We start from the raw sequence: 21333 nt of genomic DNA, 5'->3' as shown, positions 1-21333 counted from the left end.
GAGAAAGGAGAGAGGGAGAAAGAGGCGGGAGAAGGAAAGTGAGGGGAGAGAGAAAGATGGGAGAAGGAAAGAGAAAGGAGAGAGGTAGAAAGGGGGAGAGGGAGAGAGAGGAAAGAAGGGAGAGAAAGAGGGAGAAGGAAAGAAAGGAGAGGTAGAGACAGAGGGAGGGGAGAAAAGGGAGAGGAAGAGAAAAAGAGGGGGAGAGGGAAAGAGAAAGGAGAGAGGTAGAAAGGAGGGGAGAGGGAGAGAGAGAAAGTCAGGCAGAAGACCCTTAAGCTCCTATCTTAGTATAATGGATAAAGAGCTGGACCACCATTGGAAGAGGGACCCCACATAGGGAATATGCATTAGGAGTACATGTATGGGAGTCAGGAAAACCTGAGTTCAAGTCCTGCCTCTGACTCATCCTAGCTGTGCAACCCTGGCCAAGTCCCTTTATTCCTCAGCACTCCAGACAATTCTCTGTGACTCTAAGTTGCCCAGAACTATATTGGCAGTAGAGAGTTCTTCCCCAGGACCTGAATTCCCAGCCCACTTTAAAAACCAAAAAGCAAAAACCTCTTCCTAGTACTAAATCTCTCCTCTTGAGGAGCTCACAGTCTAACAGTGAGTTCCCCTAAAGAAGGGAGCTTTGGCTTTTCTCTGTCTCGCTAATATTTACACCCAGTAGGCACTTCATACATAAAGGCTTTGGCTCTAGCTGCCCTGTCACAAATTCCTTCCCAGCTGCCTCCCTCTAGTCGTCATTGTCTCTTACTGGCCTTTGCCCAGGCTGGCCTGACGTGGATTCTCGGCTCACCTCCATCTCTCAACATCCTCAAAAATCCTTTCGAACAGTCCAGTTGTGTCTCCTGCTTTGGGAGATCTTTCCTGATTCCTCCAATGGCTAGTGCGTCCCAACCAACCACTCTGCTTTGCACATATTTCTTATAGTTACAGGTGCCCATGTTTCTCCCGATAGAAAGTCAGCTCCTTGAGGGCAGGAGCTACTTCTCTCCAGGACCTGGCATAATTCCTCACACAGTAGGCACTTGATAAACACTTTTGGAGTGAATGAAAAGAATTTCTCCCTTACCCACATTGGGAAGTTTTCCTATTTCTCCTACAATTTGGGCTTCTTGGCATTGGCTCAGCTCTACCCTCCACATCCAATGGGATAAGTCATGCAGGTATTATTTCCATTTTTTAGATGAGAAAACTGAGGTGTCCTACCCCTATATAAGACATATACCAAGGAGAGGGAGCCTATAAGGTGATGCAAAGAAAATGGTAGATGTAGAGTCAGGACCTGGGTTTGAGTCCTGGCTTTGCTGCTTTGGATGGCCTGTCTATGATGTGGAATCAGAAGTCTAGGATGCTGGTGAATGTTTAACAACCAGCTTTTGGCAGGATGGGGATGGGGGCAGGGGGCAGTATATTCACAGTGCATTTTAAAATTTAACCTGTATTATTTACATTTTTGCCATCATTTTCTTAAGTCTAGACAATCAGAAAATCAATAAACCAAGCCCTGATCTATAGTGTTTGTAGATTTCTGAAGTGTAAATGATCACTCTGAACATTTAACAATTGGCTTTCCTGCTTCTTTGGCCTTCCTTCACGACACCCTGATTCTAGGCCTGATCTTTTGCTGTTATGCTTCTAGAAGCTTGGCTTTACTGCAAAGGGCTATGGGTAAAGTTTAAATACAACTTTTCTATAGGATTTTAAGAAAGGCTTTTCCCACAGGAAAACATCTTATCTCTAGGGAGAACAAATAGAAACATTTGCTTTGTTCATGGAACTTACTATATAGTGGTTCATATTTTCCTTTTCTCTTTATTATTCTAAAAATTTTCCAATAGATGCTGTGCCCCAGAGATTCCATCCTGAATGTGTTATTGTTCAGTTGTTTTCAGTTATGTCTGACTCTCTGTGACCCCTTTTTGGGTTTTCTTAAAGAAGACAGCCATTTCTTTCTCTGGCTCATTTGACAGATGAAGAAACTGAGGCAGACAGGAATGAGTGACTTGCCCAGGGTCACAAAGCTAAGACATTGAGTGGTTTGCTATTTCCTTCTGGATCCAGCTCATTTTTTTTTAAACTCTTACCTTCTGTCTTAGTTATCAGCTCAAAGACAGGAGAGTGGTAAAGGTTAGGCAGTGGGGGCTAAGTGACTTGCCCAGGGTCACACAGCTAGGAAGTGTCTGAGACTGGATTTGAACCCAGGACCTCCTCTCTCTGGGCCTGGTTCTCTATCCACTGAGCCTTGCAGTTGGCCCCAGAGTGTCTTTAATATTATTGGTGTTCAAAGAATACCAAAAGCCTTGCACGGTTTAGGGGGAAGCATCTCTTTAACCATCTTCACTAGTTGGATGCTCTCCCTTGCAGCCTTCCGGAATAAAACTACTCCTTGATTAAGCCGGAAATGACCTGCTCAAGGCTCAGTCATCCACACTGGACCCCAGTTTCCCTCATCTGTGAAGTAAGAGAGATGGTCTCGATGGCGTCTGAGGTCCCTTCGGGCTTCTGCCCCTTGGAAAGTCCCCGTGGGTGGGGCTCTCACCTTTGAAGTGAGCCACAGAGAAGAGGAGGACGCTGATGTCGCTGGGCAGATCTCTCGAGGATCTGGGGATCTTCCCTTTCATCTGACTCTGGACCCAGTTGTTCATCTCCTGGAGATCGATGCGGGAGTTGCCGGTCAGAATCCTGGGCCTGATCCCGTAAGACTTTTCCAGTGGCGCCACAAACCCAGATTTTATCCGCAGCTCTGGGGAGCAAAGAGATTGTTAGTGGCACCTTTTCAACCTCATCTTCTTCCTTTTTTTTTTTTAAACCCTGACCTTCAGTCCTAGAATCAATACTGGGTATTGGCTCCAAGGTAGAAGAGCGGTGAGGGCTAGGCCGTGGGGGTTCAGTGATTTCCCCAGTCACACAGTCAAGAAGTGTCTAGAGCCTTTTTGCACCCAGGACCTCCTGTCTCTGGACCTGGCTCTCAACCCACTGAGCTGAATCTAGATTTGAACCCAAGACCTCCCATCTCCAGATCTGGCTCTCAATCCCCTGAGCTACCTAGTTTCCCCCTTAGAATTAATTCTAAGACAGAAGAGTGGTAAGAGCTAGGCAATTAGGGATAAATGACTTGATAAAATAACAGACACAGCTAGGAAGTGTCTGAGGTTAGGTTTGAACCCAAGACCTCCTGTCTCTAGACCTGGCTCTCTATCCTCTGAGCCACTTAACTGCCCCACTGATTGATTTCTAAAAGAGTATTTTGAAGGGATTTTCCCAAAACAGAGCCATCTACCTACCTCTCGGTTCTCAGCTTCACCTAATGCCATACTCAGCCTCCTGTGCTCTCCCTGGTTGGCACTCCCGGCTGCCCCTGCCCTTCCCCCAGGGTTGACGTCCCCTCCTTAATGTCCAGGAGTGCCGGAGCACCAGGTTCGGTACTGTAGGACCCCTAAAGGAGCCCCTGGGGCCCCACACTTACTTCTTTCTAAGACAATCCGAGAGGCGCTCTTCAGGTTCTTCTGAGAAGCGGTGACGGTGGCCAGGAGTTCTTTGTAGGTGCTGTGAATGTCTGGGTTGGTAATCAGGTCATAGTAGAGGGCTCGGTGAATGGTGGATTCTGTCCTCTGGCCAGCACCTGCCATGTGGGCATCACAGGAACACAGAACCAGAAACTTAAATGGAGAAGGGACTTTACAGGTAGGTCACCACATCCAGTCCCCTCGTTTGACGGTGGAGGAGACTGAGGTCCAGTGAGGGTAAGTGACTTGCCCAGGATAACATGGATTTTAAAACAAAACCAAGATTCGAACCCAGGGCTTCTTACTCTAAATCCATTCTTTCCACTTTACAATCAGTGAATGAAAGGAAAAAGAGGATGTTGGCTGTAAGAAGGGGTTACTGAGCAATTATTCTCCATGTTTGGAGGATCAAAATAGATTTATATCACTCTAGAAAAGATTCTTGTGGGCACTTTTCTTAAACTTCCAGTAAGATGAAGCATAGATGATTAAGCAAAGGTAGGGGCTACCCATTTCTAAAGATTTTCAAATGAGAAAATGAATTGGGACAGCTAGGTGGACAATGCCGAGCTGTGTGACCCTGGGCAAGTCACTTCACCCCCATTGCCTAGCCCTTACTGCTCTTCTGCCTTGGAGTCAATACACAGCATTGATTCTAAGATGGAAGGGAAGGAAAAAAGAAATGACTGGATGTGGAGACACAGCTGAGGGGAACTAGGGAAAGAGGGGTAAGTCCCCGAGACAATCAGCCGCCCAAGATATCCCTCAGTCCTCCCCTTAACTAGTGAGATCTCTGTGCCAGCACAGCCTTCCACGTGTATACAATCCAGGCCTCGGTCCAGACTCCTCACTACCTCGCTGCCCTGAAACTGGGGCCTCCCCAGGCATTGTCTGACCAGCTCCAGCTTAAGCATTCACCTGTGGGAGAGCAGAGGGCTCAAGCCTAGATTTCACCCTGGAACGGAGGGACTTCACACTCTGTCTAATCCCACCCTCAAATTTCACAGAGGAGGAACTCTCCGAGAGACTGAGGGACTTCCCATGGATATCCAGGTGGACCAGAGCAGGGATTTGAACTCAGGTCCTCTGACTCCAAATCCAGTGCTCGATTCACTCCACTGCTCTGCCTCCCTTTTCAGTCCAATGGCTGTTTTGAGGTCCCTTTCTGCTCTTGGACTCAAAGGGAACCGGGCCTAGCCCAGGAGTTCTAGGTGTGTTGGACCCTTTCGGCAGTCTGGTGAAGCCTACGGACCCCTGCTCAGAGGAATTTTTTTTTTGCTTTCTTTTCCTTTTTTTTTTTTTAACCCTTACCTTCCATCTTGGAGTCAATATTGTGTATTGGCTCCAAGGCAGAGGAGTGGTAAGGGTAGGCAATGGGGGTCAAGTGACCTGCCCAGGGTCACACAGCTGGGAAGTGTCTGAGGCCGGATTTGAACCCAGGACCCCCCGTCTCTAGGCCTGACTCTCAATCCACTGAGCTACCCAGCTACCCCTATGAACGAAATAAAAGGAAATTGATTCTATCAAAAATACTTGTCCCCATATGGATCAAAGCCGGCCCTGAGCCCCAGGTTAATTGATTGTCTGAGAGCTCACCCAGGGAGAGAGCAGACAGAGCTGTGGCCACGCTCAGCGGAGACAGAAGCACGTTGGTGGTGGGGCTCTCGCTAGATTTCTGGCGATAGAGGTCGTAGCCGAAGTTGGAGACAGCCGCTGCCAACTTGTTCACCGGGACTTTGAAAAAGGGGTCCTCCTCCTCTACTACTGTGGCCCCAGTGGCGTCAGGCCCTGGCAGAGGCTCCTGGAAAAAGCCCAAGAATGAGTCAAATGGAAATCCCCAATCCCTGCCTATCCCAAACCATTTCCCCTTGGTTTTGGGGGGCTGAGGTGGACCGAGGCACTTTATTTAGGCGGGGGGGGTTCTGCTTTCCTTGGCTGCGGGATTTAACTTTTTAAAAGTAGTTCCCAGGGGGCAGCTGGGTAGCTCAGTAGATTGAGACGGAGGTCCTAGGTTTAAATCTGACCTCAGCCACTTCCCAGCTGTGTGACCCTGGGCAAGTCACTTGACCCCCATTGCCTACTCTTGCCAATCTTCCACCTAGGAGCCAATACACAGAAGTTAAGGATTTAAAGTAGTTCCCTAAGTGTCCACCAGCTCATGGATGGGGTGAGACCACCCAGGAGCCAGCTTATTATTAGCAATTAATCAGCCAGAATTTATTAAGTGCCAGCTGTGCCAGCCATCATGCTAGGCCCTGAGGATGCAAAGAAGAAAATTAAACTGACCCTTCCTTTGAAGAACTTACTTATTAAGGGACAGGGATGCTTCTGTGCTCACCCAGGGGAACAGTTAAGCTCGAGCTTGGTTGGACAATGGTTGGAGTGTCTACTGGCTCAGAGGGCAGAGGACCTGGGGGGCCGCACATGTATGAGGACTGCACAGAATGAAGGCAAAATAACTTCCAGGGAACTAGATATGAGGTAGTTAGGGAGGCAGAGCACAGCAGGCAGGGGGGCAAGTGAGCAGCGACAACAGAGAGAGAGTCAATCTAAAGACAAGATGTGTGACAGAGAGGTGATCTGATCCCTAAAGAAGCCACGTTTGGGAACGGAGAATGGAATCCATATACAAATGAGAGGGAAGGAAAGAAGCAAAGAGGGTGGGGAGAGACAGAGAGGAGGGAGGTAAGAGGGAGAGCAAGACAGAGACACGGAGAGACAGAGAAGGAAAACAAAGAGAAGCAGGGAGGAAGGAAGGAAGAAGGGAGAGAGAAAGGAGAGGATGGAAAGAAAAAAGAAAAGGAAAGAAAAAGGAGAGGAAGGAAGGAAAGCAAGAAGGAAATAGAAAGAGAGAAAAGGAAAGAAAGAGAGGGAGAAAGGAAGCAAAGGGAGGTGGGGGAGACAGAGAGAGAGGAAGGCAGGAAGTAGGAGGGAGAGCAAGACAGAGACAGAGAAAGAAAACCAATAAAGAGAAGCAGGGAAGAAGGAAGGAAGAAAGAAAGGAAAGAAGGGAGGTAGAGAGAGAAAGGAGAGGATGGAAAGAAAAAAGGAAGGAAGAAAGAAGAAAAGAGGAAGGAAGGAAAGAAGGAAGGAAGCAAAGGGGTTGGGGGAGAGAGGAGGGTAGGAGGTAGGAAGGAGTGCAAGACAGAGACAGAGAAGGAAAATGAATAAAGAGAAGCAGGGAGGAAGAAGGGGAGAAAGAGAAAGGAGAGGACAGAAAGAAGAAAAGGAAGGAAGAAAGGAAAGCTAGAAGGAAAGAAACAAATAGAAAGAAGGAAAGAGAGGGAGGAAGGAAGGAAGGAAAGAAGGAAGGAAGGAAGGAAATTTCATTTAAATAAATACTTTGAACCTAGCTCTATGGTAGATGCTTGGAATGCAACAATGAGAAGTTCCTGTCAAGTTGCTAAAGACTACGGAGTCCAAACTAAGAAAAAAAGAAAGAAAAGAAACAACTGAGGTCAGGATGGAGAAGAGCCTGGCCCAAGGTCATGTAGGTGCTGGGTGTCAAAGTCAAAATTCTAACCTGGGTCTCCTGTTTCCAAATCCACTGATCTGCCCAGTCTGAACCACTCAGAGAGACGCAGAGCAAACATTTCTCTAGCCTCTTGAGAAAGCTGTGGTGGACTTTAGGTATGGAGAGAAGCATGTTTGTCAGACATGGTCAATGGGTTGGTGTGTTTTATTTGATTATATTTATTTTTTATGAGGCACTTTCTGTTGGGAAGAGGGGGACCATTAGGAAGTAAGAGTGACATGGAAAAAGAAAAGGAAGGAAAAGGGGGAGAGAAAAAGAAACAGAGATGGAGGGGGGAGACAGAGAGAGAAAGAGAGAGAGAGAAAGAGACAGAGGGAGGGAGGGAAAGACAAAGAGGAGACAGAGAGAGAGAAGAAAAGTGGGAGAGAAAGGAAAGTAGGGAAAAGAAAAGCATTCTAAAAGGAAAAAAACACTTTTCTGCCCCTGCGCAAGCACCAGCCCATGGTGGCTGGGTTAGCTCAGGTCACCGAATGTGCAGGATGGCCTGGCCCGCCCAGCAGCTGCTTTCCAATGTCCTTTCGTAAAAAACAAAGGAGGAGGAGGAAAAGAAGAGTCACTGACGTGGGCCTTTGAGGGTTATGAAGTGCTCTGAGATGGGTGGAAGCCCAATTATTATTATTGGTCCCATTTTGCTGATGGAGAACCTAAAGCCCAGCAAAGTGAACTACTTTACCCAAGCTCACCCAGGAAGAACCAAGACTTAAACCCCTCTGAGGTCTCCCAGTGTCCCAGAACTTTGCCCAGAGTCTGAGACTTCTGAGGTTCACCCCCCAAACTCCCGGCCTAGTCTCCACTCACCTCAGTCCCAGCTGTGTTCTGGGAGTTGCCAAAGCCTACGAAGGCTGTGGCCCACAGGAACACCAGAAAGCTCTTCATCGTGGCACCTGGGAAGGGAAGGAAAGGGAGAGGGAGAGGTGATACAGTTAACGGCATTTTTTAACGTTGACAGCCCCCAGATCTTTGCCCAAGAGGATCGAGCACCAGGGCTCAGTCATTTACTGAGTCACAGAACCTCAGAGTAAAAAGGCATTTCAATGGCCATCCAGGCTAACCCACTCGCCCCTTCTACTTCACCAACAGCTGGGCATCGGGTCTCTGCTTAAAGACTGGACTTAGGGGGCAGCAAGGTGGCTCAATAGATCTTGAGAGAGAGGCCTTGGGTTCAATTGCCCAGCCCTTACCTCTCTTCTGCCTCCATAGTATTGATTCTAAGATGAAAGGTAAAGGTTAAAAAATAAAAATAAAAAGAGCTAGTCCTAAGGGGCAGCCATATATCAGCAGCCCATTCTATTTCTGCATTGTTCCAACTTCTGGGAAGCTTTTCCTTACATGAGGCCTCGATCTACCTCCCCAAACTTCCACCCACAGCTTGTGGTTCTGTCCCCTGAGACCAAGAACAAAACTCAGCCTTTGGAAAGGAATCTACCATTTACAGGCTCAATGAAGGCATTCCGAGACTGTGCCCTGATAGCTAAAAGGGACCCAAGTACTCCTCAAAGCCAAACTTCCCATGGTGGGATTTGAGGCCCAGAGAGGCCAACCAAATTGCCAAGGTCACCCCTCAGATTGGACAACAAGGTTGCTGAATTCCCACATCCTAGTCTCTTTTCTCAGCAGAGACAAATGATCCAGAGATCATGGATCTAGAACTAGAAAGGACCTCAGAGTCCATCAGATTCAACATTTTACAGATGAAGAAACCAAGGCCCAAGGAAGTTAAAGAACTTATCTAAGGTCACTGGCTGGCAAGTGTCAGAGGCAGGATTTGAACCTAGGACCTCTGACCCCACTATTATTACTCTTTCTACCATATTGCTTCTGTTCCAAATCCATGTTTGCCACCATGATTGATTAAGGCTCCTCTCCTGTCCTGCTGCCCCCTTGGCACTTCAGGCTTCTTAGCACTATACAGGTCAAAGAAGTAAAGATCAGACCTTATGATTTCAGCTGAAAGGCTTTCAAAGATGGGGCAGTTAGGTGGCACAATGGATAGAGCATCAGGTCTGGAGTCGAGAGGACCTGGGTTCAAATTTTGCCTCAGATACTTTCTAGCTGTGTGATCCTGGGAAAGTCATTTAACCCCATTTACTGAGCTCTGTCATAGAGATGTAGTTTTGTATATAATTTTCTTTTTCTATTCTATGTATATGGAAACGCTCATCTTAGATGACATTTCTTATGTACCAAACACCAGCAATAATATTTTTAATTGTCTCTTTCAATTTAATAAGCATTTATTACATATCTAACATGTACCAAGGACTTTTTTTTGGATGATTTCATTGTTAGAAGGTATTCCCAGTGAGGATGCTCCCTTTAACAATGCAGGTCAAGGGGGCAGCTGGGTAGCTCAGTGAATTGAGAGTCAGGCCTAGAGACGGGAGGTCCTAGGTTTAAATCTGGCCTCAGACAAGCCTCTAGGCTTGGCTAGGTGGCTTAATGGGATAGAGTGTGGGACCTGGAGTCAGGAAGATGACTTGAGTTCAAATCTGCCACAGGCACTTAGTAAGCTGTGTGACCCTGGGCAAGTCACTTGACCCCCATTGCCCACCCTTACCATTCTTCCACCTAGGAGCCAATACACAGAAGTTAAGGGTTAAAAAAAAAATTTTAAAAAAAAAACAACAATGCAGGTCAGTGTTACTTGGTCATATATAGGCTTAGAGAGATGCCAGGGGGATATAAAGATAAATGATTGGCCCAAGGTCACAGGGCATTCATTATGTGTTATAGGCAGGACCTAAGCCCATGTTATTCGGAGAGAGGGCAGCCTTCTATCCACTATGACGCAAAGACCAAATGGAAACATTCCCAGTCCACAAGGAGTTTATATTCGGGAGGGGTGGGGGTGCGGTAGGGGGAAACATGTATTCAAATAAATAAATACAAAGCAATCATTTAGGATGGGGGAAGCAGTGACAATTGGGAAGAATCATGTAGAAGATTTCATTTAAATATAGCCTTGACTAGGACTAGGTATTTCAAGAGGAGATGGTGGAGAGAGAAAGTGTTCTCAGCATGGGAAAGCCTGTGCAAATGCTTGGAAGTGGGAAATAGATTGCCCTATACAGAAAACAACAAGTATACTTGGCTGGGATGGAAACCATATTAGGGTAAATAAAATGAAATTAATCTAGAAAGATAAGTAGGAGCCAAAATGGCTTTATTGTTGTTCAGTCATGTCTCTGATTCTCGACCCTGAGGACTATACTGTCCTGGGGGTTTTCTTAGCAAAAATACTAGACTCATTTGCCATTTCCTTCTCCAGTGGATTAGGGCAAACAGAGGTTAAATGACTTGCCCAGGGTCACACAGCTTACTAAGTGCCTGGGGCGGGATTTGAACTCAAGTCATCTTCCTGACTCCAAGTCTCACACTCTATCCCATTAAGCCACCTAGCCAAGCCTAGAGGCTCAACTTTAGTCACTTGAAGCTTCTTGAGTAGGAGAGTGACATGATCATTCCTGTGCTTTTAAAAACCAGCTAGGTTCCTGTCTATATCCCGAAGAAATCAAAGAAAAAGGGAAGAGCACTAAATGTACAAATGTAGTTATAGCAGCTCTAGTTTGTGCCGGCAAAGAACTGGAAATTGAAGGGATGCCCATCAGCTGGGGAATGGCTGAACAAGCTGTAGTGTATGATCATGATACTATTGTGCTATAAGAAATGACAAAGGGGACACTTTCAAAACAACCCGGGAAGACGTGGGATACAAAGCGAAGCGGACAGAACCAAGAGAACATCACACACAGCAACGGCAATATCGTACAATGGTCAGCTGCAAAACACTTAGCTTCTCTAATCAATACCAGAGAGGCTCATGGGAAAAAAAAATGCTACCTCCAGAGAGAAAAGAAATGAACTCCAAGTACAGAGTGAAGCTTTTTTTTTTTTTTAACATACTTTCTTCTTCTTGCTCCCCCCCTCCCCCGGCATGGCTAATATGGAAACATGTTTTGCGTGACTCCACACATATAATTGATAGCATATTGGTGGCCTTCTCAATGGGTGGAGGAGGGGCTAGAAGAAAAGATGGAATTGGGAACTTGAAATTTTTTTAAATGAATGTTCAAATAAAATACTCTATAATTACTTTTAAGAAAAATAGCTTGGTTCCGATTAGTGCCAATAATTAATCTCCTGAAGTGGTCTTATGTAGTCAAATTTGAACTATTTGAAGTTAAAATAGTTTAAAACATGCTAATTGGTTCCAGCCGAAAGAAACATGCAGTATAAATTCAAATACTGTGACCACTTCAGGAGATTTATTGTTCACATCAATCAGGGCCTCACTGTACAGCTTTGGCAGCAATGTGGAGGATAGATTGGAGAAGAGGGAGATCAGTGGTAGACACAATCAGTTAAGAGATTATTATTCTAGTTGCGTGACCCTGGACAAGTCCCTTAACCCTCATTGCCTAGCCCTTACTGCTCTTCTTTTTTCTTTTTAATTTTTTTTTAAACCCTTACCTTCCATCTTGACAGAAGAGTGGTTAAGGGTAGGCAATGGGGGTCAAGTGACTTGCCCAGGGTCACACAGCTGGGAAGTGGCTGAGGCCAGATTTGAACCCAGGACCTCCCGTCTCTAGGCCTGGCTCTCAATCCACTGAGTTACCCAGCTGCCCCCTCCTTTCTCCTCTTCTGCCTTAGACCCAATACCCAGTATTGATTCTAAGACAGAAGGTAAAAGTTAAAAAAAAAAAAAAACAGAGCGAGGGAGATTATAGAAATAGTCCAAGCTAGAGGTAACGGGGACCTAAATTTGGGCAGTGGCTTCTTGCCTAGAGAAAAGGATGTGAGAAGAATAGATGAGACATAATAAGTGATTGGATATGGGCAATGAAGGGAGAGGAAAGAATGGAAGATGACTATGAGGTTGTGAACTTGATTGACAGGAAGGATCATGGTATCCTCTAAAAAAAATAAATAAATAAACATAGGAGCAGCTAGGGGGCTTTGTGGATAGAGTATGAGGCCTGGAGTTGAGAGGACCTGGGTTCAAGTCTAGCTTTAGACACTTCCTAGTTGTGTGACCCTGGACAAGTCATTTTACCCCAATTACCTAGCACTCATTGTTCTTCTACATCAACTCTAAGACAGAAGATGAGGGTTTTAATATATATATATATATATATTCATTTTACATATGTTATTATGTGTTATATATTATATAATGTTATATGTATTATATAATTAGGAAGAGGGACAAGATTTAGGAAAAAGATATGTTCTGAGTTTTTTTTATTTTTTCATTATTTTTTAGGTTCTTTTTTGATGTTGAATATGTTGGATCCATTGGATCATATTCCATATCTTAAGTCCAAACCCTTTAATTGGCAGCCAAAGAAACTGAATCCCAGAGAGGACACTGCCCAGGATTAAACAGCTAATAAGTGCCCAGAGTGAGGCTCTCGGAGGCAACTAGGTAGCATTAGCAGATAGAGTGCTATATTTGAGTCAGGAAAACTGGAGTTCAAATCTGACTTCAGATATTATCTTGGCTCTGAGAGCCCAGGCAGGTCACTTCTGCCTATCTCAGTTGCCTCAACTCTACAATGAGGATCACAATAGCACTACCTCCCAGGATTGTTGTAAGGATCGAATGAGGTAACAGTTGTAAAATACTTAGCACAGTGCCTGGCACATAGTAGGTCTTTTAAAAAAAACAAAAGAGGGGGCATCTGGGTAGCTCAGTGGACTGAGAGCCAGGCCTAGAGACGGGAGGTCCTAGGTTCAAATCTGGCCTCAGACATTTCCCAGTTGTGTGACCCTGGGCAAGTCACTTGACCCTCATTGCCTACCCTTACTGCTCTTCTGCCTTGGAGTCAATACACAGTGAGGGTTTAAAAAAAAAAGCCTTCTTACTTTCTGTCTTGGGAATAACTCCAAAACAGAAGGACAAGGACTAGGCAATTGAGGTTAAGTGACTTACCTAGGGTCACACAGCTAGGAAGTGTCTGAGGTCAGATTTGAATCCAGGTCCTCCAATCTCCAGACCTGATCCTCTAACCACTGTGCTACTAAGGCACCCCATTATATAATAGATCTTAATAAATCCTTGTTTCTTTCCTCCACATCCAGCACGATAGCCACCACACCATACTGCTCCATCTCCCAGTGGCATTTGGTAATACAGGACTAGAGCTCAGGAGAGAAATGAGGACTATTTTGAGTCAAACACCCTCCTACTAGTGATTTTCCCCATTAATATTGGGCCGTGCCTCCAAAGAGGCCGCAGCTTTCCCGCTAAATACTAGCTTTGGGGGCTCCAGCTTTCTGTGCAGACTCTTGCCCTCTTTAAGAGAGGTTCCAGGGAAGAGAAGCAGGAAGCTGAACAAGTAAGAGTTAGTCCATCGAGAGCAGCTTTGGCCTGTGCAAGATCAAAACTCCCAGCGTTCCCCTGGCTTGCAGCTGTCCACTCCACCCATGGAGGAGCCCCACCCAGGGCTGTCAGGACCTCCTCGTCCGTCCTCAGTGGAGAATTCATGCCAGCAGAGGCTGTGATCTAGGGATGTGCCCAACCGAACAATGAAGTATTGAGAAACGCAGCCTCCGAAGGTCCAAACGTACCCCGCCACCAAGCAGAGAGCCAGAGGCCTTCGGCTCTGGCCCTGGAACCTGGTGCCTGAATAGTTGAGGGACTAAATCATCCCATTCCACCCCCAGGCTGAGGAAGAGCCCCAGAGCGGCGCAGGGCGGTACTTTGTCTGGCTAGACCCATTCCAGCCATTTGTCCATCTGTGGAATCGATCTAGAGCTAGAAGGGACAGAAAAGGTCATCTAGTCCAATTGCTTCGCCTTACAGAACTAAGACCCAGTGGATAGACGCCCCTAAAGTCAGCCAGCTGGTCAGTGGGAGGGCCGGAGCCCTCGAGCTCCCAAGCCAGCCGTCTCCCCACCAACACCGAGGACAGCCTCTTTTGTGCCTTTCCCTGTTCTGGAGGTCTCCGAGGGAAGGCGAGAGGGCCACTTGGCACCTATGTGTGATACCAGGGGCCCTCGCGGGGGGTCTTTCCACCTGATGTTTGTTGGGTTTTTTAACTAAATAGATAGTTTTTGAAAGGTCCAGGAGCTGAGAAATTCTTCTCCACCATGGCCTGTACGCTTAGCCAAGCCTGTCCACCATTAAACCCAGGTTTGAAGCCTCCCCAACCTTCTTAGAACTACCTCTATGATCCTGGGCAAGTCATCTGCCTTTTCTTGGCCTGTTTCTTCATAGGTAAAATGAAGGGGCTGGCCTAGGAGAGGACGAGGTTTCCTCCTCACTCTGAAGTCAGCGTCCCTTTTCCACCCCAGAGTTTCCTTTCCATTGGCCCAGGCCTCGAGAATCTAGGATCATCTCCATACAACAATGAGACAAACACTAGAGAAATCATTTTGTTGATTGGGTTTAACCCCCCCTTAAGCCGCGGGGCGGGAATAGAGGAGGTTCTATTGCAGGACTGTGGACTATAAGTTGGGGTGTGTATACGGGGCACAGGGGGTGCTGGGGAGCTGTCTGGGACCCAGAACAATCACCTAGTCTGCCCTCACTAGGACACCTCTGCTCGTGGGCAGACAAAGGACACCCCATTTGGCAAGAACAAGAGGTCGTTATCTCCTTCTGTACACACGGACAAAAATGGCGCCATCCCATCCGAAGGGGAACGGCTGGGCCAGGCACCTGGGCAAGCTGGGAGCCCTCCGAGGATGGGAGAGAAAGCTGGCCTCAGTGCTGCCCAGCCCGGCCCAGCCTAGGCAGGCCACGGCCAGGGGCCCACCCTGAAGCCACATCCTCAAACCCAGACCAGGCAGCTGGTATTTAACGAACCTCCCTGCGAGCTGGGAAGACAAGTAGGAGCCGCCACATGTGTTTCTCATTAAATCCTCGTACAGAAAACACTCCTCCTCCTCCTCCTCCTCCTCCCACACCCACAAACCCCTGAGCACCCCGTGGAGGCTGAGCCCGGTGAGGAAGGGCCTGACCCCCTGCCCACGCAAGGAAAGGAATCTTCCTGTCCGAGGGGCCCTGGGAGAGGTCAGCCCCTGCTGGACCACGTCCCGTCCCAAGGACAGCCAGAGGCCCGCGATGGCACCCTGGGCCAGCAACAGGAAACGTATCTGGGACAAGCCGCCTAGAAAAGACTCCCGAGTCAGCTTTTTAAAGATAAACGTCTGGGGCCCGAGAAAGAGATGTCAGCCCCAGGGTGGGAGGAAATAAGGGAGGCTGCCTCAGGGAGGACCCAGCCTGCACTGCAGCCAGCAAGGGCACGAGCACACCTGAGCCACATCACAGGAGCCACATCACAGGAGCCTCATCACAGGAGCCTCGAGCTCGCTGTGGAAAGGACACTGAAAATCCTCATTTTACAGAGAAGGAAAGAGATTCTCAGACAAAGGAAGCCCAAAGTCACACAAAGCTCCAGAGGCAGAGCAGCTAGGTGGCATGGAATCAGGAAGACCTGAGTTCAAATCTGACCTCAGACCCTGGGCAAGTCCCTTCATCCTGTTGGCCTCAGTTTCCTCACCTGTAAAATGAGCCGGAGGGGCAGCTGGGTGGCACAGTGGATAGAGCATCAGGCCTAAAGTCAGGAAGACTCATCTTCATGAGTTCAAATCTAGCTTCAGACACTTCTTAGCTGCATGTCCCTGGATAAATCACTTAACCTCATTGGCCTCAGTTTCCTCATCTATCAGAAGAGCTGGAGAAGGAAATAGCAAACCGCTCCAGTATGCCTAGAAAACCCCAAATGGGGTCACGAAGGGTTGGACATGACTGAAATGCTTGAACAACAACAAAGCTTCTCATTTTAACTAATTATCTCTAAATACAGAAGCAGCGTGAGGTAGTGGATAGAGCCGGTCTATCCGGAAGCAAGAAGGGTTAGGTTCAAGGCCTGCCTCCCCTGCATGCCGGCAGTGTGTGCCAGGCAAATCCCTGAGATGAGACATTGTGGGGGAGCAATCCCAGTGCTAATGAAATCCTGGTCTAGTCCGAAAGAAACTGCTAATTAGGTGCTAAGCTCAGCTTTAGCTGGTGAGGAGGGCCCCTCCGCGCTTCTGTTCCTCGGGTCGGAACCCTGCCTGTCCCAGCCTAGGTACAGCTCAGAGCCAGACTTGGATGCTTCCCTCCTCCCACCTTTGAGAGCCCAGACAGCTCACAGTCTCCTTCCATATCAAATGGGCCAAGCCGGGCCTTGGGTGGGGAAGCGGCAGAGGCTGGGGAAGGGACTCTCCGGCTGCCAGGGCTGGCTCCAAAGAGGCCAGGCTGGATCAAACCCCCTCAGACCGGGGGGGGGGGGGCTGCTCCCCCACCATGCTGCCCCCAGGGATCCCCCCTCCCTTCCGCCGCTGGCCGGAGAGCCGAGCAGCATGGGGGAGCGTCAGGCGGTGGGGTTTCTGGGAAGCCGCTCGATTTTCTTTGGCACCGAATCTCCTCTTTACTGTGGCTTCCCTCTGGGGAGCAGGAGGGGTGAGGCGATCTAGGGGCCATTGGCTCCCCAGAATCCCACATCAGATATCCCGGGCTTGGCCACGAGGCGATGCCCCCACTGGGATGCTGGCCTCCGGCGCATCTGGAGATGGTTTGGCTGGCACACCGCAGCCGGAAGGGGAGACCGAGGATGGCCAGCGACCAAGCCCCAGCTGGGCCTTCCCCTTCTCAGCCCCCTTAGGCAGGGTTCAGCTGGACAGCTGCTCGCACAGTTCTGGGAAGTCGTCTTTGAAATCCGCACCAGCTGATTTTGAAAAGAAAGGCCAGCAAGCTGGACGTTGTCAGTGTTGGACAGGGAGGGAGGGAGGCCCTGAGGGGGCCCAGGGGGGCTTTCTCGCCTGCTGCTCCACGTGGGAGCCCTCTCCCCAGCCCAGCTTCTCCTAGCAGACATGGAAGGCACCTTTGACTCGCTCAGAGGGCGAAGAGAGATGAGAGAAGCTATTGAAGCCCTTTGGAAACGTCACGGTTCTCCGAGAACGTTAGCTCTCATCCTCCTCCTCCTCATCATGATGATCTCTAGACTTCGATCTGCTGCTCTGCGTATCTCTGCCCAGATCGTTCCCCCACTGAGTCACCCATTCCCTTGGGAAGCGCCCCAAGCCTTCTGGCCCTACACGCCTGCCTGCCCCTCTCCCCAGATGCCATGGCCAGAAAGCATTTGCTCCATTCTTGCAGATGTCCAAGCTCTGGACGCTGCACCCCCCCTTCCGGGAGATTTCCCCTTCCTCAGCCAGCTCCCCCTTTCCTGCAGGTCCCAGGAGGGGCCCCCCCTCATCTGACCCCCTCCCTGGGCTCCTGTGGGCTCCAAGCCTCATGTTCTGGACCCAGGGAGCCCTTTGCTCTGTCCTAGCCAGAGTGGGAGCTCCCTTACCTGGGGATCCTGCCGGTCCTGCTTTCAACTTTGGTCACACCAAGCCAGCACACTGAGGGGTTCCTTCTAACAAATACATTGGCCTTCTTTTTTTTTCCCCAGCCTCCCAGTCAGTCCAACAGCCAGCAGGCTTCAGATTACAGCTGTGACTTTCTTAAAGCAACCCACTCTCATTTTGGATGCTACTATTGCAACATAGCCTGGGGTGAACTTTAACTGGACCCCCCACCCCCAGCCCAGCCCCAGCACCCCCTCACATGCAGCCTCTGTCCAGACCAGTCCCTCATTAGTGGGGAAAGGACACTACCCTGAAGGCTAGCTCCCACAGACCCCAGGGCCAGGCAAGGACCCAGCCAAGGCACCAGGTCATTCATCAAGCCCGGGCATTGCCTGGGCCTTGAATAGGAAACAAAGGCAGAGAGAATGCCCACAGGAGATGTGTTGATGGCATATTTTTTAGGGGGAAGCATCATGGGAAGGGCACACAGTATGGGGACTCAGGAGATCTGAGTTCTAGTTCTGGCTCTGCTGCTAACTTTACTTTCCCTCTCTGAGACTCAGTTTCCTCCTCTGAAAAACAAAGAGGCTAAACTAGATACTAGCAGTTTAGTAGAAAGAAGAAAAACAACTAGTTGACTCAGTAGATTGAACACCATATCTGGAGTCAGGAGGATCTAGATTCAAATGTGGCCTAGCAGTATGACCCTGGGCAGGTCACTTAACCCCATTTGCCTAGCCCTTACCTTCTATCTTAGAATTGATACTAAGAAAGGGCAGCTGGGTGGCTCAGTGGATTGAGAGCCAGACCTAGAGACAGGAGGTGCTGGGTTCAAATCTGGTCTCAGCAGACCCTGGGCAAACCACTTAACTCCCACTGCCTAGCCCTTACTGCTCTTCTGTCTTGGAACCAATACTTAGTATTGATTCTAAGATGGAAGGTTAAGGGGTTAAAAAGAAAGAATTGATACTAAGAAAGTAAGGGTTTAAAACAAATGAAAAAGCACCAGGTCAGTGAGAGGATCTTGGTTCAGAGGCTAGCCTGGCTGCTTATTACCTATGTGACTTAGGGCAAGTCCCAAGCCCTCTTAATTAGTATTTTCCCTCTTTAAGTGATATCCTATTTATCCTGGATGGAACTTGCTTTGTATATATTTGTTTACATGTTGTCTTTCTCATTAGACTGTTAAGCTCTTTGAGGGCAGAGACTGTCTTTTTGTCTCCTTTTGTCACCTCAGCCAGGCACCCAGCCTGGTAGCAATAAACAAAAAAATGGTTATTAAATTGGATTGAATTTCACTTTTCTGGACCTCAGCTTCCTCTTCTGTTAAAAGAAGGAGTTGGACTAGATGGCCTCCAAAGACCATTCCATAATGGAACAAGGAAGAAATTACCTGTCAGATCTAGGGATAGATCAAAAGTTCGTGTCCAAACAAGAGATAGAGAGGTTCATTGGAAGTAAAATGAACAATTTTTATTATATAAGATGTAAAATGTTTACATAAACAAAAGTAAGAAAGCTAAAATTAGGAGAAAAGCAAGAAACTGGAAAAAAATTTTTCCAGTTTCTCTAAGAAAAATCTCATTTCTAAAAATATATTTATTTTTAAGGGAACTAAGACCCTTTCTATCTCCAGATCTGTGATCCTATGACCTAAGATTCCTTCTATCCCTAAGAGCTAATGAGTTCTAGGATCTAAAAGGGAAGAAATGGGAAAAAATGAGGTAGTTCTTCAGGTACAATAATATGCCAGCAGGCCATACTCTAGAAGAGGAAAGCAATAAGAAAAAACAAGTACTAAATTTGGAGTCAGGGGACCAGGTTTTAGTTCTGCCTGTGTGTCTTTGGCCAATCACTTCATCTCCCTAAGCCTCAATTTCCTCATGGGGAAAATGAGGGAGTTAGACTAAATGGCCTCTGAGGTCTCTTCCAACTCTAGGACTATGCTCTTAAATAGCGCGGTAGTTTATCTGCTTTGGAAGAAGGAGTTTCCTTGCTGGGCATTCTCTACATAAGTCTAGTTCAAAACAAAAATCTTCAATAAAGCAAATAGAAATATTTATTGAGCGCCTGTTCTGGGTCATGTTCCATGCTAGGTAGGGATAAAAAGGAAAAAGAAAACACTCCCTGCCCTTTGGGGGCTTATTGTCTAATAATGGAATTAATAAACAATTGAGCAATACTGAATAGAGTATCTTATCAAGTGCAAAACTGGGCAATGGTCACATTTAAATTAAATAGGAATTCAGAGGATGGAGAGAAAAATATAGGCTGGAGTAGCAAGAAAGGTTTCTTGGATAAGGTGGTGCTTGAACTGTCCTGGAATAAAAATAAATAGCTCCTGTCCCCAGCACATAGTATAATGATTTTCAACATACATTAAACCCTAAATAAGTGCTTTTCCATCATTCATTTTCTGTGTACTGTTTTAGAAGTTATGTTTTCTTAACAACTGATCAGATGTGTTCACAAGTATTATTATGCCCATTTTATATATGGAAAACTGAGCCTCAGAAAGACAAAAAGAGACTTGTCAGGGCTGCTAAGTGTTACAGTGGATAGAGCACCAGGCCTGGAATTGGGAAGATCTGGGTTCAAATCTGGCTTGAGACATTTCCTAGTTGTATGACCCTGGGCAAGTCATTTAGCCCCCATTTGCCTAGCCCTTGCTCTTCTGTCTTAGAGTTGTTCCTAATACAAAAGATAATGGTTTGGGGTTTTTTTGTAAGTGACTTATCTATGGTCATACAGCTGGCATACATAGCATCAAGAGCATTGACTTTGAATCATATGACCTAGTTTCATATCTTACCTCTGATTAGATGACCATGGACCATCACTTCTATTCTCTATGCCCTAATCTCCTCTTCAATAAAGAGAAAGGTTCATACTGAAAGATCTTTAAGTTCCCAACTGGCTCTGACATTCTATGATCCTAGGAGATGAATCTTGATCACAGGGTCAGCCCAACCAACATGAGACCCTTCCTAAAGCAATAACATTGAGCTCCTTGCTCCATATATCCCCTACACAGACCCCCAAAAAGTCCATATTTGCTTCACCTTCTATGTGACCCTGAAACTTCTGGACCTTGAAAATCACTTTGCCAAAGACTTCTTGGAAGCAACAATGAGAAAAGTCCAGGAGATATGAGTTCAGATTCACATTCTGCCATTAATTTGCTATGTGACCCTAAGTACGTTCATGATCTCTCTGATCCTTTCCAGTTCTAGCAATCCACTTAGTGCATCTAGCTTCTAGAGAAAGAAAAGACAGATGAAGATGACTCCAAAGCAATGTTTATATCCTCCTTGAATCAGGATGAAAAGTTCCTCATTTTGATTCAACATCACAGCAACCTGGCCACTGTGCCCAAGCAGGGTTTCCAGAAGGATCTTTAAAAAAACAACAACAAACCCTTACCTTACATCCTAAAATCAATGTCATGTATTGGTTCCAAGGCAGAAGAGCAGTAAGGATTAGGCAATGGGGTTTAAGTGACTTGCCCAGGGTCACCCAGCCAAGAAGAGTCTGAGTTCAGATTTGAACCCAGGACCTTCCATTTCTGGGTCTGGCTCTCTATCCACTGAGCTACCTAGCTGCCCCAATCCAGCAATATCTTGAAGCAGTATTCCAATAAACATTTATCAAGTACCTACACTGTGCCAGGAACTTGTGCTAAGCCCTGGGAAAAGGAAGAAAGGCAAAAGACTGCCAGCCATCAAAAATTAATATGCAAAAATCAACATAAAAACAAGAAATATAGAGGATAAATTGGAGATCATCTCAGAGGGAAGGCACTAGCATTAAGTGGGTTGAAGAATGGCTTCTTTTAGAAGCTGGAGTTTTTAGGTAATCCCTGGAAGAAGCCAGGGAAGGAAGGAAGGAAGGAAGGAAGGAAGGAAGGAAGGAAGGAAGGAAGGAAGGAAGGAAGGAAGGAAGGAA

General features: G+C 47.2%; 1 protein-coding gene across 1 annotated transcript in view; it reads right to left on the bottom strand.

The window, feature by feature from the left end:
- Positions 1-17455, bottom strand: part of SERPINF1 (serpin family F member 1) — a 24305-nt gene extending 6850 nt beyond the window's left edge. Inside the window, exons 1-5 of the mRNA XM_044676334.1 lie at positions 17391-17455; positions 7846-7931; positions 5109-5313; positions 3473-3628; positions 2546-2749 (exon numbers count right to left, since the gene is read on the bottom strand). Coding sequence (XP_044532269.1) covers positions 2546-2749; positions 3473-3628; positions 5109-5313; positions 7846-7923 — 643 coding nt within the window. The 5' untranslated portion in view covers positions 7924-7931; positions 17391-17455. The remainder of the gene's footprint in view (positions 1-2545; positions 2750-3472; positions 3629-5108; positions 5314-7845; positions 7932-17390) is intronic.
- Between the last annotated feature and the right edge of the window lie 3878 nt (positions 17456-21333).

The sequence above is a fragment of the Gracilinanus agilis genome, chromosome 4, assembly GCF_016433145.1.
Source record: "Gracilinanus agilis isolate LMUSP501 chromosome 4, AgileGrace, whole genome shotgun sequence".
NCBI classification, from domain to species: Eukaryota; Metazoa; Chordata; class Mammalia; order Didelphimorphia; family Didelphidae; genus Gracilinanus; species Gracilinanus agilis.
The sequence above is the reverse complement of the archived record's forward strand: the minus strand, read 5'-3'. Positions and strand labels throughout refer to the sequence as shown.